The sequence below is a fragment of the Carettochelys insculpta genome, chromosome 3 (assembly GCF_033958435.1).
Source record: "Carettochelys insculpta isolate YL-2023 chromosome 3, ASM3395843v1, whole genome shotgun sequence".
In the NCBI taxonomy this organism is placed as follows: Eukaryota; Metazoa; Chordata; order Testudines; family Carettochelyidae; genus Carettochelys; species Carettochelys insculpta.
Genome location: NC_134139.1, coordinates 127,454,206 through 127,474,468, shown reverse-complemented (window position 1 = coordinate 127,474,468; position 20,263 = coordinate 127,454,206). Strand labels below are relative to the sequence as shown.

Here is a 20,263-nt window from a genome sequence, read left to right as displayed (position 1 = left end):
AATATATCTTACATTAAAATTCCTTTTGCGCAAATGCATTATAAAACAAAAGTTACACAACAAATTATGGATCACCTACACAATAGCAATTTGTACAGCACTATAGTAAATGATCCAAGTGTTCTGGGTTTTGTTGCCCTCTTCAGGTCACTGACTATCACATTTAGTAATTCTCTTCAAAGATCATTGATAAACTAAGAGCGATTCCCCCCTTGTTATGAAGTCATGCATTAAAGGCATTTAAATAATAGAATGAACACATATTTTACCAAGATAGCTAGCCAGAGAAAACATTAAATTTGGCAGACTTGTGTAAAACTACAAGAAATATCTACTTCATTACTTTTTAACTAAAATATGCCCTATTAATGCCATGTACATCTGAGGTATTTGTGATCTCAAGTGCTGTGGGTCTAGACCCTCCTAGATTAATAGGATGTGATTGGAGTCTACTCATAAATTAAAATAATGTGTCTCCTTTACATTACATACATGCAACTAAAATTATATATAACCCTCGCTGGAGATATTTAAGAACAGATTAGATAGATGTCTATCAGGGATGGTGTAGATAGTGGTCGGTCCTGCCATTGGGGCAGGGGACTGGGCTCGATGGCCTCTCGAGGCCCCTTCCAGTCCTAGTGTTCTATGATTCTATGATTCAGGTGAAGCTATGGTAAACATCTAATTGCTTCTTCCCTAACATACAATTTCTTGTTCTAAAGGAAACAGATTTCTCTCTCTAGAGACTTTCCAAGTCAGAAGGAACATCTGCTGTCAGATAGGCAATATCAAGAAGATTTAAAAGCTTCAAAGGATTCAGGATCTTTGCCCTTAATCTAGTAGATAGCCTTTAATGTGCAGTGTATCTGCTGCATCATGTGTACAGCTCAGATGCAGTTGTCCATTTACTCCCCACATTGTACTACTAGGAAGTAAAGAAGGAACTAGTGTTATAAAGTAAGGGTGAGGAGGAAAATTTCCTCAAAAACTCCTAGAATCTCTTTGCATAATTCTGGGTGTAGCATTTGTGCAGCTAGAACAGTAAGCTTAGATACATAACAGTACTGGAGACATGAATACTCCAGCTACCAATTTATTGAGTAGTAGTAAAAGGGAGGGAAAAAAACACTACTTCAGGAATATCAATTAGAAAACAATGAGGTTTAGTTTTGGTGTAAGTGGGAACTGAAGGTGTAGCAACTTACATTTATATAGGTCTATAAGAAATGGTTTGGATAATTAGTAGTAGTATAATCTAATCACCAAAGTCCTTTGGGTTCACCAACTTTTAAGACTGCTCATTGCACTGATCAGCAGACTATGATTTTGCTGTTTAGACTTTTTAACTTTATTCTATTTTCAGTATGCTGTGGAAGAAAATATTCTAACTCAGCTCTAGTTAGTACTTTTAGAAGAGGAGCTATTGAAGAGAGACTTAAAATGGCTTGTGGTTAGTTTAGTTATGAGTTAGAGTATTTATTTTTGCCTTGTCTTGCTCCCCAACATCATGAAATTTGGATCCCACTTGAGGTCTGATTCACATTATCCTTTTAAAATGTATTTTAAATAGATATGCTTTGCAAAAAAAACAGCTTTCAGATTATGAAAATACTAATCCTTTACTGAAAAGTGTATTTGAATATTATTTTATTTTAGGTATATTTAACAACATTCCCCAGAGATACAGTTAGAGCATAATAAAGACTGATTTTCATCTACTATATGCTTCTTATGACTCAGCTCATTCCCTTATGTGAATCTCTTTTAAGAGTATCCTGAAGACTATTTGTGGTTAGAGAAGGAGAATTTTTTCACCCCAGTAGAACAGAAAGGGAACTGAAGTCCTAGAATCCCAGTAGTTTGCAAAAGACACACCTGAGGCCACTACATCTCTACATCCTACCAGCTGTCTGTAACCCTCCATGACGTAATGCCAATATGTGCTCCAGAACCTACCCTTTAAAAAAAAAAGACAATTGCACAATTCGTAGGGCTCAATGCCTAACTTAATACAGTAAATAATTCAGAAGGCACTCAAGCTCTATCTTATAAAGAAAATAAGTTACAGATAAAATGCTTGCTAAGAAGGGAGTATCATCAAAGGATGGGGTTCTGGGGGAAAATAGGAAGGACTGGGGCTGAGCATTTATGTAAAGGGGGATATATGGGGATAGGTGGTAGGGACTCCAGTCAGGAAGAATGAATGAATGGAGAGAGGCAAGGGGAAATGTGGAAAAAAAATAGGGTGCGGGGAAGGGAAGGGAGAGGAGGTGTGTTTGACAGCCCTATATTCTGTATACACCAGGCCTTTGTAGGGGTTTCTTAAACTCTTCCCTACTGTGTGCACCTTCCCCACCATGCAAACCAAAATGTGGGTTCCCAGCTCCTTGCAGGATGTCTGACTCCCTTTCCCAAGTCTGTGGGTTTACAGTGATATGGTGGGCCCTTCTCAAAAGGGGTATCTGAGCCCCTATCCCTGCTTTTTCTCACATGAACAAGGATATGGGTGCTTTGTCCGTCAGGGTGTGTCTGAGCTCCTCTCCTGCCCTTCCTGAATGTGCCAGCATTTGAGGGGCCCCTGCCCATCTAAGGGTTACTGACTTCCCCTTACATGCCAAAATGTGGGAAATTAAGTGCCGCTAAAGGTTACACAAATTTAAAGTCTGATATCTGGGAAGTGAAGCTGCATGTCATCCCTGTGGAGGGCTACAATGTGGCGGGGGGAAGAGGACAAGCCTAGACAGGGGGATCAGAATGCAATACAGTTTGGTAGGCTTGGGAAAAGATTGGGAAACCTGGAGGAAGCAGAAATAGGTGTCCAGCTGTGGGTGTGTATTAGGGTTGAGGGACCTAGTCCTCTGTGCATCTTAGCCTACATCAGTGTTTCCCAAATGTCATTCCATGGAACACTGGCGTTCCGTGGAATGTGAATAGGCGTTTCATAAAAAAATCTTGACACTAGCGATATTTTTTCCTATTAAAATATTAAATAAGAAATTATGTGTGTATCAAAAATACTAAGGCATTTGAATGGTATTTAGATTGTAGGTATATTAATATTTATATAGCCTTTATAATAGTATAGTCATTGTTATGCAACTTGTGCCAAAACAGAGACGCAAAAACACATTTCTGGTTTAAAAAAAGTCAAATGTTAATTATTGTCCATTAGTTTTCTGTAAAAACAATATATTTGTAAAAACACAAAATTTAAAAATATTTTTCCATATCTAATTCGTTTTCCATTTCTTTTTCTTAAAGATGTTTTAAGCTTTAAGGAAGGATAGTCCTTTTTATGAACAATATCGTTCTTTCTATATTTGTAAAAAAGAGTGACACTACGCATCCTGTTTTCAACTGTTATATTGATGTTTTGTTTTGGGTCTGTACTTAATTTTTATACTTAATTATAGGGTCGCTAACCATCCTCTTCTCAGAAGGACATTAGTTGTTTATTCAGAGGATTCTCTCTTGTTGTTTTTTTGTTCTTTGTGAAATAAAGGACATCTAAAAAACTAACTCTTAGATCAACTTTTGAACATTCTGTGCAGCAATTTTTTGGCATGAACTCCAACCCACCTCCTTCTCTGGACCAGCATGTATATGTTCCATCAATATACTCCAAGCCCAAGAGCATTCCATGGTCAATTTGTTTGAGAAACACTAGCCTACATAATCAAGGAAGTGTGCTTCCTGTGATATGTGAATGTAAGGAGAAAGTGAGAGCTCAGAGTAACTTACTACATACTAATGTCTTCTACACTGCTGGCCAGTGCCCAAATGGGACAAGGAGGAGACAGTGAACTGGAAAGTGTTGTCAGGGTGGCTATATGTTGTGGGCAACGGTGGGGGTGGAGAAAGACACTTTTCACACACACCAAGTAACTGTAACCACTATGAACTGCAGACTTTTCAGAGCATAACCACTATCCTTACTGCACTACAACAAAATGAATGGAAAATGGCAGGAGCAGTCAGGAATCTCACAGTAATTGTGTGGCTTTTGGAAAGACAACTGGACTGAAGCTGTTACTGGCTCTGCCATTTGCCTGCTTGGTGACTGGGGGCAAGTCATTTTCCCTTATTGTAAAACAGAGATAATGATGTTAAGTTACCTAAAAGCTCTTGATGAAAAATGCTACATAAGAGCTAAGTCTTTCTGGATACATACACACTGTGATAAAAGACCTGCTGCATGCCCGCAGCAGGCCCAGGTCAGCAATCTTGGGGCTAAGAAATTCCAGTGCAAATCAGACTCAACTGAAGCAAGGGCGCAGCTTAAGTCCAAACATCTACACTTCTATTTTTAGTGTCACAGCCCAAGTCAGATGATTCAAGCTTTGACACGAAGCAGCATTTTACTGCAGTGCACATGTACACTTCATTACTACTTAGCAACAGTAGTTATCAACTACAACTACCCAGATCACCAATTATTCCTAAAACAAACACTTTAGAAAATTAATGGACAAAACTCTTCATTAAGGCACAGTTAAAGTTGCCCAGAAGTATCTCATGCCTTTCCTGGACATCAAGCTCAGCAAAACTCAAGCCACTGAAAACCAAGAAACAGAGGTAGGGTACATGCTAATACAGCTTCAACCTTTCCCTCTTTGAGGGAGGAGCCAATAATGCTCATAGTGCACATATTCATGTGTGCCTGTGCACGCAGTGCACAGAGAACAGACACACATGACAACTGCAGCACCAAGCCTAAAACTCTCCCTTATCCAAGACAAAACTTGTTTTAAGTGAGCTGTACTAATAAGCTACCTGCCCTTCTCCACACTCAAACCCTAAACCTACCCCTCTAAAATAACTATGTGCATATTAATTTTATAACACCTTTTACTCCCATTTTACAACATTCATTATTACTGGATTCCATCTATTACACTTTCACTTACCCATCATTAAAACTACACACTGCTACCATATCCCACCTCACTGACAACCCCCATGATTATATGACTCCTGTACTCTGCTACTGACAACTTCCACAAATGAATGCTGAAATAACGTATCTTAGATACCTCAAGGTACACATGCGCCTCTTTCCTCTTATTAGACTGATGGGGCTCAAACAAAGGTCTCTGCATTTAAGACTCACAGCTCTATCAACCTACTCCAACAAATCTCACAACATTTCAGTAGAACCATGCCCAACTGTGAATGCAACTGTATGTGTCGGTAACGAGTACTATGAGTTCCAGAACAGCAGAGTTAAGGTCATGGGCTTTACATGAAAACATACAAAATAGCTTTTAAATAGGGTATGGGATCCTTACATTATTTAGTCAGCACTATCTTCACTTAACGAGTCCACTTCTGTTGCTGTAAAAACTTAGCACTGAGCAGTAAACAAATTAGTCAGTGACCAAAGACTACGCTAGAAGAAAATTGCATCTATAGATTTTGATATGCACATAGAGAGCTTACCATCTGCTAAAATTTCTGATAGCGCTCACAAAATAACTGTGACTTCCGTTCTCAATCTTTAAAGTTTCACTATGACAGTAAATTGGTCTTAAATCCAAACACAAAGTTACTACCAAACAATTGAGATCTGGTATAAAGTAATATTGATATAAAAAGAAGATTTGTAAATGTTGAGTATGACTGATATAATATTTCAAAAGCATTAATTGTTTACAGGATATATTTTTGTTGCAATTTATGAATACAGAGTAGCAAAATAGCATAGAAGATGGACTCCTAACAGAATTTTGTATGAATATACAACACCACCTTAAACTCCATTCAAAACTTAAACTTCATGCCATAAGAAAGCAGAGGGAACACAGAGGAAAGTAAAATTAAAGAATTCTATGACTTTTCTCCAGAATCTTGTGCTATAAAAATATCCTTTCGGACAAAAAATAAAAGATGAACAATACTCTTAATATTAGAAATAAAAATAAATTTTGCAGATAGGTTTGAAGTTGAGAGGTGAGCCTAAGGAAATGTAAGTGCTCCTGGTGTGAAACTGTACACCAATACAAGAACGACAGTGTGGATGTACAAAAGTGATTTAATTCCTGGGATGGTTGTATGCTGATGCAAGTTAAGTTGACTTAATTTTGTGGTGTAGTCATACCCTAAGACAAGTCTTACACGCTACCACTGGTATGCAGTAAAACCTCAGAGTTACAAATATTTTGGGAAAGGAGGTTTGTAACTCTGAAGAGTTTGTAACTTGGAATAAAATACTTTGGTTGTTCTTTCAAAAGTTTACAATTAAGCATTGATGTAATACAGCTTTGGAACATTACTATGCAGAAGAAAAATGCTGCTTTCCTTTTTTAAGTTTATATTTAGCATAGTACTGCACTGTATTGGCTTTTTTTTGTTACCGTCATCACCATCTCTGCAGCTACCTCACTGCATAACTCCAGTTCCAAATGAGGTATGTGGTTAACAGGTCAGTTTGTAACTGGTGTCTGTGATTCTGAGGTCCTGCTAGAATTACGTACAATCCACAACCCTGAGGAACACAATTACACCAGCCTAACTCCCAGTGGAAAGAGTGCTATGTCAATGGAACAGTTACACAGCTACCATCTCTCGCAGAGGTGGATTAACTACTTGACAGGAGATGCTCTCTCATCAGCGTAATAGTTTCTTCATTAAAGCAGTGTAGCTGTGCCACTGTACTGTATGTGTAGATAAGCCCCTTGTTACAGCTAAATACAAGGTGGAACAGATCATTTAGCATAAATAACCAACACACATTGTAAGAGACATGCAAGATGAAGTGACCCAGTACATCCTCTGCAGTCATAGGACAAAAAATGCAGATTAATGGGTTATGATTTGTTGCATTAAGCCATAAATCCAGTCACTTGATTAAGACCATCATTTTTAGCACCTAGTAGAGTCATGACTTTAAGCACCCAAACTAGTCTTTTGTCTTATTTCTCTGTACAGCACAGAGCATACTTCTGTGTATTGTGCACCTACTTCTGACACAATGAGTATCAATTACTAACTAAGATCAAGTGAAAGTAACAGGTTCCATGCACTTTTATTTCCTCAGTTAATTTGTGCAACTAAATATGAACTCCAAATGTGAGCAAATGCCTAATTTTACTTTGCAGCTAAAAATAAGTGGACTTATCCTTTCATACGGTTTACTTTAATTACATTTGACAGATCTCAGCATGCTAAAAGCTCTGTAAAACATGAGGCTTCTCATATTGTCTCCTACCTGATATACTCTAAATGGGATGTAACGAAATCCACTGTCTTCTGGAGGATACTCCATGAGCTTCCGGTTTATGGCCCAAAATTGGTCAAATTTGTCTGTGAAAGTAAGAGTTGTATTATTATTAACATTAACAACATATATGGGTCTTTGCTGAAAAATATACACAAAATGTTGTATCTAAAAACCCTTTTATCACATAATTTTTGTCTATGAATAGGTCCCCCCACCCACATATCCTTTTTTCCTATGTAGCCACAAGAAAGGGAATTACCTGCCCCTTTATGCTGCTGAAAATAAATATAGAGCAGGTAATCTATATTGTACCATCACCATCCCAATGTGATGATTTGTTAGAAAGTAAAGAGAAATGACTTCATTTCACTCTGCTTCTTCCAAGGATAGAGAAATATTGTGTAACACAGCATTAAGTTATTTCAGCCAGAAGCAGATATTACTAATGCTCTGTGCTCCCCATTTTTTCCATCTTTAATAGATGTTTTAACTGGGAGAGAAAAAAATCAGGTGTAAAATACAAAGGACCTATGAGCAGAAGCAGCAACATGGAGAGAAAATTCATTCATTTTACGTATTGACATTTGCAGTTAGAAAAGGTCCAATTAGGATAATATGATCCAATAATGCAGCAAATATGAAAACACTTGGAAACAGCAAACTGACATAAGTAATGTGTGATGTTTTGATGGAACAACCTGAAAATAAAAGTTAAAGTTTAATATATTCAATGTGCACACATTGATTTCTGGTAATACCAAAGGGAGGGAAAAACGAAGATTTTAGACAGTATCCAGTCCCTCCCCGTTAAAGCATTCTGAGTGCTGTACAACACAAGAGCAATAAAATATGTAAAACAAATGTCTAAATGTCTTAAATAGGATAAGGAAAGCACTTTAAAAGGCAGAAGAGGATATTCAGATAAAAATCAAACAAGCATATGAACTACCGAAAAAGGAGAATGAGTGGGAAGACATGGGGAGCTAATACTAATCACCCTTAAAATACCTTTGTAATTGAGAAAGGCATGTTCTGAAGCTCTAGAGCAGGGATGAGCAAACTTTTTACGCTGGATCCCACTTTTCAGTCCCTGCAATTAGCAACTTCTCCCTCTCCCCCATCACCTGTATAATATAATCCAAACTGATGGAAATTTTGGTTATGTTCATATGAAAAAACACATTTTGGTGTGTAAGAAAGTACGTACGTAGAATGTAATACTTTATTTATTGGTATATAAATGTGAACACACATACATAAAAACAGCAACATATATCAACATTCTAATGAGATGGATGAGCCTGAAACCCTTATGAAATTTTATGCCCTGCACTTTGCATCCCCCTGATCTAGAGGGAAAGAACGCACTGTGGAGACATCAGTTCCATGATCTAAGAATCAAAGTCATGAACATATATATATATATATATATATATATATATATTTAAAAAGCCATCTGTTATATCTTCTCACACAACACAATGCAACAATGCTCAACTAGATCATAAATATAGTCAAGGTGTTTGAGCTTGTGTGTGTATTAAATCCAATGTGTTACAGGGAATCAAAATAAATAAAATTAGTTATGCATATTATACTCAATGGCTACATCTACACTAGCACAAATCTTTGAAATTGTGATTTAATGCAGGCAAGAAAATTGTTTCAGTGTATTCTGAATAAGCTACCAACGATTGATATGTATTATGGAATCAGAGAAACATACGGATTTAAGGGACCTCAAAAAAGAGAGTCATCCAGACCAGCTCCCAGTTGACGCATGATCAAATTGAGACAAGGAACTCTCAACAAAATTTTGGTGGCCTCTTGCTGGCAGCTGCTTTGACTATTTTTCCTAATATATTTAAATTAACTTTAGGAAAAACAAATGAACATATAAACATATACACATCCAATTATTGTATTTTATTTTCTATAAGCATTTACCTGGCATTGCTCAGCTCTTTTAAGTAAGTAACAATAGGGGCTAGGAGCAAGGGATGGAGAATGGAGCCTGTGAGCTTATAAGGCACAGTAGTTTAATTAGGGTGGTAATAGGGCCCAGAGAGTTTAACAGAGCTTAATCAATTTAGAGTGCATAATTTGGCATAGGGGAAGGCAACTATTTTCTTTCTGTTGTGTCCCTGTTTTGCTTGAACCCACAAGGCCAGCAGGATTTTTCCTCCATGGAAATGCTTTGATGCAATCTTGTTTGTCCCCTAGTATTCTATCCTCCTCCTCCCCAGTTAAGAAGCAAGGAGGCACACCTGTCTGGCCCAGGCCTCTGATCTAAATGCCAACTGATATTTTATACCTATTAATATTGAAGAGCACTGAATGCAGCACTGACTCCCCATAATTACTCTAAATACAGTCTTTCCACGTGTTGTTCATTCACCATATATTACAGGTACAAACTTCCAAAACCAGATTTCTCTCGTCCGGCAACGTCTGTCATCTGGCATGACAACAACTGTTACTAGATCAAAGACAGGGTTGTGCTTGGGGCTGTGCTGGCAGCCCGGTCGAGGCCAAGGTCCACTCATATCTAGCACCCGCGGGGCAAGGGCCAAAGCCAGCAGGGCCACGGTTGGCACTAGTAAGGCCAGGGCTCAAGCCAGCAGCAGTGCCTGTGGGGCCATGTCCATCATCTGGACTGGAAACTGCCTCTATGGCCGGCACCCTATCATGGTTGGTTAGTGTCAGCCCAAGGTCTGGGCAGGAGGTAAGGGAGCCATGGGGCTGGAGATGGGAAGGAGGGGGCAAAAGTGGCACCAACAGCAGGGAAGAGCAGCAGAATGGGTGGCCGGAGGCAGGAAACCTCCCTTCATCTGGCAACTTCCCTCATCCAGGAGGGATCAGGTGCCGAGGATGCCAGATGAGGGAGGTGCAAACTGTAATTTAATCTAGACCCGTTTTCCCTCATTTGCGTAAAAGAACATCATGTGGACTGTTTCAGAAGCTTTTCTAAATTCAAGATATTGCTATAAGCTATAAGAGGAATTAACTGAAATTTGTGGTCAGTGGAGCAGTGGTGTTGTTTCAAATGTCAGGTGGTCAGGGTGCAGCCTGTGTGAAATGCATAACTGAAATCCTTGAGTAAGATGTCTGAACACATGGCTTTTCATGCAAAGGTTGTGGCTGAAAAAGATCCCAGACAATTACTCAACAATTGAAAAACAAGTTATTTCAGTAAGCGAGAACATGAAGGAGGATGACCTCCTCGCTATAACCTCTGTTCACCATCAATGGAAGGCTAAATAGTGTGTAAGACTGTCTTAGAAGCCCAAAAATATACAACACCTTGAGGATGGTTGACTGTATCTCTTCACTAAGCTGTTAATATCTGTCCATTATGGCAACATACTACATGAAATAAATAGAACAGGTAAGGGACTGAACCACAGAGAGGTCTCAAGCAACCAGTGTTACCAATTGACATCTTACCGGAAAACAAGCTAAACAAAACCAACACCAGCACACAGATCTAGTTTATCTTTTCATTGCTGAGATAGAAACGATAGGCTTTACTGTAATGCCTCGGAGCATATCAGACTACTATAAAAAGCTAGTATGGAGACAGTGAAGGAGCTATGGAAGGACACATTTTTCTACTGCTCTTATGGGAGTGGATACCACTCATAGGCTACGTCTACACTAGCCCCAAACTTCGAAATGGCCATTCAAATGGCCATTTCGCAGTTTACTAATGAAGCGCTGAAATGCATATTCAGCGCCTCATTAGCATGTGGGCGGCCACGGCGCTTCGAAATTGACGCTGCTCATCCAGACAGGGCTCCTTTTCGAAAGGACCCCACCTACTTCGAAGTCCCCTTATTCCCATGAACAGATGGGCATAAGGGGACTTCAAAGTAGGCGGGGTCCTTTCGAAAAGGAGCCCCATCTGGACGAGCCGCGCGACAGCGAGCCGCGTCAATTTCAAAGCGCTGCGGCCGCCTGCATGCTAATGAGGCGCTGAATATGCATTTCAGCGCTTCATTAGTAAATTTCGAAATGGCCATTTGAATAGCCATTTCGAAGTTTGGGGCTAATGTAGACACGGCCGTAAAGTCTTAAAATCTTTGCCCTTCTACTCTAGTATAATGCTTTGTTGTTGTTCCTTCAACTGTCACTTAAAACATTGAGACCTAATGCTTAATGAAAATATTTACAATGAAAGAAGGATCTCAGGCCAAAAATAAGGAAAGAATGGACTAAAGAATATATAGCTAAGTTAGGTGAATGAAAGTCAGTGTGTAGTCTAATGAACTTTGCCCTAGAGTAGTTAAGGAACCAGGCAAAGCAATTCTTGACTACCTTTCAGATCTCATGAAGACAACTGAAATCCCAAAGAACTGGAAAAGGGCAAATATACTATCCATCTTCAAAAGGGGGGGAAAAGGAGGACCCAAAGAATGATATACTTACAATTAGTCAACGTAAATCAATATCAGAAATACTGGAACAAATAATTAAACAATTTGTTCAAACCTAGATGATAGGAAGGACATGTGTAATAGTCACTATATCAGTCAAGACAAAATTGTGCCAAACCAATCTAATCTCATTTTCTTCTTTGACAGGCATAAATGATATACTAAAAGTGCCTGGACTTTAGCAAGGCTTTTCACAAGACCCACTTGCCAGTCTCAAACAAACCAGGAAAATGTGTTCTGGATTAAATTACTATAAAGAGTGCTTGAGAAGCAAATCATGCTTGACCAACTTGATTGCCTTCTGTGATTAAGTAACTGGCTCTGTGGATGTGATACATCTAGACTTTAAGCAAAGCTTTTGATATGGTCTCTCACAGTATTCTTGCCAACAAGTTAAAGAAGTATAGATTGGATAAATGGACTGTAAGGCAGATACAAAGCCTGTTAGATGGGCTCAGCAGGTAGTGATCACCTGGCTTGATGGCTGGATGGCAATCAGTATCCAGCGGAGGCCCCTAAGGGTCAGCTCTTGGGCCGGTTTCAACATCTACATTAAAGACCAGGACAAATGGATGGATTGCACCCTCAGCAAATTTGCTGATAACACTAAGCTAAGGGGAGAGAGAGATATGCTGGATGGTAGGGATAAGGTCCGGAGTGGCCAAGACAAATTGGAATATTGGGCCAAGAGAAATATGATGAGGTTTAACAGAGAGAAGTGCAGAGACCAGCACTTGGGACACAAGAATCCCAAAACTGCTACAGGTTGAGGACTAACTGACTAAGCAGCAGTTCTGCAGAAAAGGGCCTAGGCATTACAACTGATGAGAAGCTGGACATAGTCAACCATGCGTCCTTGTAGCCAAGAAGGCTGACAGCATGTTAGGCTGCATTAATAGGAGCACTGCCTGCAGATATAGGGAAGTGATTATTCTCCTTTATTTGACACTGGTGGGGCCACATCTGGAATGCTGTGCTGTGTTCAATTCTGGTCTCCCCAAATACAAAAAGGATGTGCATGCATTGGAGAGAGTCCAGTGGAGGGCAACAAAAATGACGGGGGACTGGAGCACATGACTTACGAGGAGAGGCAGAAGGATTTAGACTTGGTCTACAGAAGAGGAGAGAGTGTTGGGGGATTCAATAGCAGCCTTCAACTACCTGAAAGGGGATGACAAAGAGGATGGAGAGAGGATGTTTTCAGTGGTGACAGATGACAGAACAAGGAGCAACGGTCTCAGACTGCAGTGGGAAAGGTGAAAGATGGTTATTAGGAAAAACTATTTCAGTAGAAGGGTGGTGAAGCACTAGAACAGGTTACATAGAGAGATGGTAGAATCTCCATCCCTAGAGGCTTTTGAAGTACTGGCTTGATAGAGCCCTGACTGAGATAATTTAGTTGGGATTGGTCCTGTTTTGAGCAGGGGGTTGGACTCGATCTTCTGGAGGTCTCATCCAATTCTATGATTCTGCAATGTCCTAAGTTTATTAATAATTACTAACTGTCATGTAAGACTGAAGAATGTCACTATGTCACAGTTCTTCCACCAAAAGACTAAATATAAATAAGTCCCTATACAGTATGAAAGACTGACCTAAGTAAACTGAGGGGTTTTAAGTAGTGATCTCAATTTGATATATATGCCTAATCCACATAACATGGCTAACAATTTAAAGATGTTCACCTCAACTGCACAAAATTGTTCCCTCCCTCCCAAATACCAAAAAATAGCACATAGATGAAGGGCTGCCTTTTAATTTTTTTAAATATCTAATCCTAAACAGATGATTTAAACTATCGCGTGCCTTTCTTCCTTTGTTTTCAAGCAAGTTATTTTAAAAGATTTAAAAGTTTGCAAAATCATTCTCCAAATTGTGCCAAAACACCCACCAGATCTTTCTTTACTAGTTTGAATTTTAAAATTCCTTTTAATTTGAAGCAGAAACAGATTAACAAAAAACTAGAGGAGGCAGCAAACATGACAACTGACTCAAAAATAAAAATGCCAACATCACTGATAAACTCTGCAAAGCTAGATGAATACCCACCAGTTACTAGTGCAATGCAGTCAATTTGCTTCTATTAATGCAACAATCTGGCAGCCTAATGTTTTCACAAACCTTTACTGTCAACAGTATCAGTTGCTAAGTCTACTCTGAGCACTACAGAGAGTTGGATACACTTCCACTATACCTTAAAACCTGACAACATTATTTTTTTGTTCTGTTTTGTTGAATAACCAATTTGAATTTTGTTTTTTTTAAAACATTCAAGAATGTTATTTGCATTCCAAAAGCATACACAATAAAAATAGATTTTGTTTAAACAGCTCACATTTATATCTCTTTTGCAGATTTGATAATGCTCAGTCTCGTAAGAGATCATATTTGACCTGAGCATTAATTAGCCTGAAGACCTGTGCATGTATGAGGCTTGAGCAAGCTGCTTCATATACAGTGACCCCTTCTGCGCTCTCTGTAGCTGAGGAGTGATATGGGCAGGAAGTGGAGGGAAAAGTTGCAGGGAAGATTCTGGAGATGATCCTTGAATGAAAAGGCAACTCCCATCCTGTTCTACCCCAAACCAGACCACTGAGTTTGGTGCAGGGTAGGAGCCACCAGCTGGGACATCCCTAGCACTGATGATGATTTACCATTCCAGCAACTGCTCTGAGTGCCAAAAAATGTGCCTGTGCTGCTGATAGAAGTGCACAACTGTTTGTGTAGAATCCCTTTGCTTCCCCACCATTTTCTGTGGGAAAGCAAACATATCTGCTGCACAGAATTCCTCCAAGAGTAAAATACTTTAAGGGCTTCATACACAGGATAGTGATCAATAGTTTTCAATGTCCACTCAAGGAAGGACAAGTCAACTTATTCAGCAGGAAGGGGTATTTAAGTTTGATATGAGGAAAATGTTTGGTATAAAGACAGTTGAGTACTGGAATAGGGACACACTGCAATCCCCATTGTTCGAGTGTTTTAGAAACAGGTTTGACATACAACTATCAGGGTCAGTCTAGCTATTCTTGGTCCTGTCTCAGCAGAGCAAGATAGGCTGGATGATTTCTCAGGGTCCACTGCATCCCCACATTTATACAATTCTATGAAATCTGTAGCTTGCATAAAACAGTTTTTAAAAAACTATTACCTCTTATAATAGCAAAAATTAACTGTAAAGTACCAGCAGAGAGGTAGCCACATTAATCTGTACTCCAACAAAACAGCAGAAATGTAGCACTTTAACGACTAACAAAGTGATTTATTCGGTGATGAATTTTGATGAAGTGGGTCTGCCCACGAAAGCTCATCACCAAATAAATCACTTTAGTAGTCATTAAAGTGCTACATTTCTGCTGCTTTGTTTTGTAATGTACCAAAGCAGCATTCTGGTTCTCAGTGTTGAGGGACAAAAAGGGCAGACGACACGTTATAGATTCCAGGAAGATCACTGTGAAACTTCTGAGTAGCAAGTATCAACTTCTCAGTTGCCCCAGAACCTGCCCAGAGACTGGCAAAAAAGTCTTCAAAAGGCACTTTTGCCCAAGACATCTTGTGTTTGGGGAGGAGAGGCATGACTGACTGAGAAAAGGTGCTCTAAAGTAAATGCTATCTAAAGTCACGTGTCCTTCAAGCCATTTTTAAATTGATTGATCTTTTAAAAGAAGCAGGTAATGAGAAGAGATCAGAAAGCAGAGAGAGTAATGACTTTAAAGAGCAAATAAGAAAACCTTCCCATTCAACTCTGAATTTGGTTTTAAACATGCACATTGAAAATGAAATGAAATTAGGTTAACTAAAAATCATGAAACTCACAATCCTGTAACACCTTGTTATTGGGGTGACATCTTATGGTTACATTACCTAATTATGTCTATTAGAAAATATATCTTTCAAGTAAATGAGGGATGAGGACTTCACTGTGGGCTGAAACGGTGCCTTGGGATGAACTTGAACAGCTAAGCTGAAGAATTACAATTCTTCATGTCCAAACAGCAAACAAGACACCTAATATAACCAAGCAAAATTTTAAAGCACTGCTTAAAATGAGAATGTGCAGTAACTTTTTTTTTTTAAAAAAAATAAGGCAGTTTAGCTTTTCAAGTCCCCCTCCAAGGCATTTATCACAGTGGAACAGGCACATTTCCAGTGGACAAAGAACTCTCATACAGTTTTATATATCTCTGGAGACCATTCACAAATGTTGTAAGAACGTAAGATATAGAGGCCTTTGATCCATCATATCTAGAAAGCACAGTAAAACTGCTGGTATAGACAAGATACAAATAGCCAACAAACAACAGCAGCCTGAAAATGTGTTACAAACATGATTATCAGAATTACTATTACAAGGGAAAGTGACTTTTCTCTATTTCAGACACGCTACAGAGAATGGCTTTAATGAAAAAATGACTTAACTGTGGAAAAATCACAGAATCACAGGGCTGGAAGGGACCTCAGGAGGTCATCTAGTCCAGCCCTCTGCTTCAAGCAGGATCAACCCCCACTAAGTCATCCCAGCCACGATCTTGTCCAGCCAGGACTTAAACCTCAAGGGATGGAGAATCCACCACCTCGCTAGGCAACGCATTCCAATACTTCACCACCCGCCTGGTGAAGTCGTTCTTCCTAATATCTAACCTAAGCCTCTCCCTCTTCAACTTCAGACCATCACTCCTTGTTCTGTCATCTGACACCACTGAGAACCATTTCTCACCCATCTCTTTAGTGCTCCCCTTCAGGAAGTTGAAGGCTGCTATTAAATCACCCCGAAGTCTTCTCTTCTGTAAGCTAAACAAATCCAAATCTCAGCCTATCCTCGCAGGTCTTCTGCTCCAGACCCTTAATCATCTTTGTTGCCCTCCGCTGAACCTGCTCCAGCAAATCCACATCCTTTTTATACTGGGGGGCCCAAAACTGGATGTGGCCTCACCAGTGCCCAATAGAGGGGAATAACTACTTCTCTAGATCTGCTCGAAATGCTCCTCCTAATGCACCCTAGTATGCTGTTAGCCTTCTTGGCTACAAGGGCACACTGTTTACTCATATCCAGTCTTTCATCCACCATAACCCCTAGGTCCCTTTCCATCGTACTGCTGATGAGCCAGTTGGTCCCCAGCCTGTAACAATGCTTGGGATTCTTCCACCCCAGGTGCGGGAGTATACACTTCTCCTTGTGGAACCGCATCAGATTTCTTTTGGCTCAGTCCTCCAATTTATCCAGGTCACTCTGGATTCTCTCTCTACCCTCCAAGGAATCTACCTCTCCCCCTAGTTTTGCGCCATCCGCAAAAAGAGTTCATTTTTTAAATAATTTTTCTTCTGAAAAATTTTAAAAACTTGTATGTGTGCAATATCAAAGTGTCTGCTATTCTTCTGTTGAAAATGCAAGGGATGAAATTTGATTGATTTATCTGCCATCTCCCCACTCGGCTTGGGGCCCCCACTGCCACCGCTGCTGAAGGAGTAAAGCACGTCACTTCCAGGAGACCACCAATCGCAAATTTCCCGTGGTCCCATAAAGCTTCTTTACAGACTCCAGACCTGGCTCTCAGTGTTCTGTGCTATTTAGTGGTAACTTACCCATAGATGTCTTTTAAGAGCCTAGTAAGCAGTGGAATTGTTAGTAATGTGCTATAAAATATTGACCTCCCATCATGCAGCACCAGTTAGGTCCCAAGGGTGCCTGACGAGAGGTTCAACCAATATGTATTTGTCAGCAAAACACTTTCATCGATCTCTTATTCAGCTTTTCCTCTTTGCCCCAACTAAGTCTGTCCTCTATCCTGTTTATTCCCTTCCACTCTAGTTGAGAAACTCCAACTTAGAAATGCTGAAAGGATAAATGAAATCAACAAAGGTGCATGGACAGAGACCTGACCTCTTCTCTGATTTGGTGGCTGATCAGTAGCCAACTAGAAGGACTTAAGAATGATAAGACATCAGGTCAGGCAACCCTAATAGAAGATTTGCCACAAATCCACTATTACCGGTCATCCCTTAAAAGGCACTAGAGCTGCAGCGTGCTGCTGGAAAGTTTCTTGTGCAACCAGACAAGACAATTGCATTTCAGTTAGGAAGACCTACCCAAAACAATTTATAATGTTTGTAACACTGTTAGCTTAGTGGTTTGAGCACTGGCCTTGTAAACCCAAGGCTGTGAAGTTAATCCTTGAGGAGGCCATTTAGAGGTTGGGGCAAACAGATTTTAAAAAATCTGTCAGAGATGGTGCTCGATCCTGCTGAGAGGATGGGGGACTGGACTCAATGACCTCTCAATGACCCTTCCAGTTCTGAGATATATATGTATCTTTGGACAGCAGAAAAATATGCAAACTTGCAATTTACAAAAAAAAGAAAAATTACAAGTTTAGTATCTTAAGCCACTCAGTAAGTTTGACACATCAGTTTAAGTTAGCAGTACTCAAAACAAAAATAAATAAAATAAATAAATAAATGGTAGTTACATTTTAAGATATGAAGAAATTACTTGATGTTTCATAGAAAAAATCTGCAGATGTATCATTAGCAATGAAGCAGTTATCGCAAATGCTACTTTCTTTTCTTTTTTGTGGTCATCAACTTTGTTTCACAGAGAGGTTTAAAATCATTACATCTAAAATGAAAGCCTATAAAAACATACTGAAAGGTACAGCATGTCTTAAAAAGAGTCTTCTTAGTTTCATAAGCTTTTCTTATTTCTCTGTTACGGAGAGTTGAGACATTAAAATTAGCATTTGAAAGTATTCAAAGGATTGTTAAACTTCTCATTTAGATGTCAGGTTACCCAGGTGCTGTTTCTCATGAAATACAGTGAAACTAAGCTTACAAAGCAAACTTGTGTCTAAATGCCATCATTCCCAAACATACATAGTATAATTGTGGTTTACTAGCACTAATGAATTGCAACTTTCCATTTATCCCTTAAATTGACACATGCAATTCCAATGAAACCTAACTTCCATTATACAGTAAAGTCTTCAAATGCACTATTACAAGTTGTGCTTAACTTATATCAATGCAAGTCAAGTGCAACTCAAAATCCTGCTCCCCTGGCCCAAACCCTGTCACCCATGTGGGCCCGGTTCAACCGCCACCCCACTCACCACTTACATGTGACTCCAACTCACCCCAACCACCACACACGGCTCTGGCTCACCACCCCTCATGTGTGGCCCTGGTTCAACACCTCCCTCTGGTCCCAGTTCAAACCCTCTGCACATGGCTCCAGCTCAAGCCCCCCATCCCAGTTCAAACTCCCCTCCCATGTGCGGTCCTGGTTCACCACCCGAGCCTGGCTCTCCAGCCCGTCACCCCTCTGCAGCCCTAGCCCACCCCAGGCTTAAGCCCCCTACCCCCCCCCCCACGGCCCCAACCCACCGCCAGGCTTAACCATCCCCAACTGCCCCCCAAACCCCAGGACTTACCTTTCAAAAGGAGCTCCAGGTGCTCCTGCTGCTTCCCCAACTGCAGAACATGCATTCCCCCAGGGAAAAAAGCCACACCCCCAACTTACACAAAATTCGAGGTATGCAAGGGTGCATGGGAACACAACCTTCGTGTAAAATTGAGGCACTATGTACTTAGGACTGAACTAGATGTTTGTGAATACATATTCTAAAAAGTATTTAGCAAGCTTCATTTTAGCTATGACGACATTTTACAAGTGATTTTTAAACCAATATTACACAATAGTAACTGTGGCACCTTAAAGATTAACAAAATTTACTTGGGCATAACTTTTGTGGGCTAAAGCCCACTTCATCAGATGATGCAGCCTACAAAAGCTTATGCCCCGTTAATCTTTAAGACACTACAGGATTCCTTGTTGTTTTTGCTGGAACAGACTAACATGGCTCCCTCTCTGAAACTTTTTACAATAGTAGAATCTATAATTAGCACTATTATGAACAGTCCCAGCACTTAACTGAGTCTACTGGTAGAGAATAAATTCAGTTATGAGGGTACGAAAACTATTTTACTGGTAATATGATCATTTGATTCCTCTAGGCCATGGGCATCCAACCTTTTGGCTTGCCTGGGCCGCACTGAGTGAAGATAGTCTTGGGCCACGTACAAAATATATAATATAGTTAAAGTATATAAACCACATAATAATGTTAAAAGTTTATGATCTTGTGGGGCCGCATTACTAGCTGTCCAGGGCCGCATGTGGCCCACGGGCCGCAGGTTGGACACACCTGCTCTAGACAAACAACAATAAATGTGCCATGAGATATTATGATAAGCTTATTCACTCCACAAGTTACTCCTAATAACCATCAAAAAATTTCAGAAGTGTAAAGATGCAAGGGACGCGAAGATGTCATTTGTCCATTCTCTTGGGCTGAGGCAGGATACCTAGACCAGCATTGACTGGTGTTTGTCTAGCCAGGGGTCTGCAACTTGCAGCTCTGGAGTCGCATGTTGCTCTTCAAAGACTTCCAACCATATAACTCAAGTAAAAACAAAACAAAACCTCCCGATCATTTTTAACGCATGGTGGATGTCTAAAAGCCCAAAAACAAACACGTCTAAATGGCAAATGATATGTGATCTTGAAATGCTGGGTAACTCCCCTAGCATCCTCTTGGCGGAGAGCGGG

General features: G+C 39.9%; 1 protein-coding gene across 9 annotated transcripts in view; it reads right to left on the bottom strand.

The window, feature by feature from the left end:
- The window catches only part of ATG5 (autophagy related 5), a 123,798-nt gene that overhangs the window by 62,339 nt on the left and 41,196 nt on the right, over nt 1-20,263 (bottom strand). For all 9 annotated transcript variants that reach the window (XM_074990801.1, XM_074990802.1, XM_074990805.1 and 6 more), the window contains one exon: nt 7,211-7,305. In XM_074990801.1, coding sequence (XP_074846902.1) covers nt 7,211-7,305 — 95 coding nt within the window. The remainder of the gene's footprint in view (nt 1-7,210; nt 7,306-20,263) is intronic.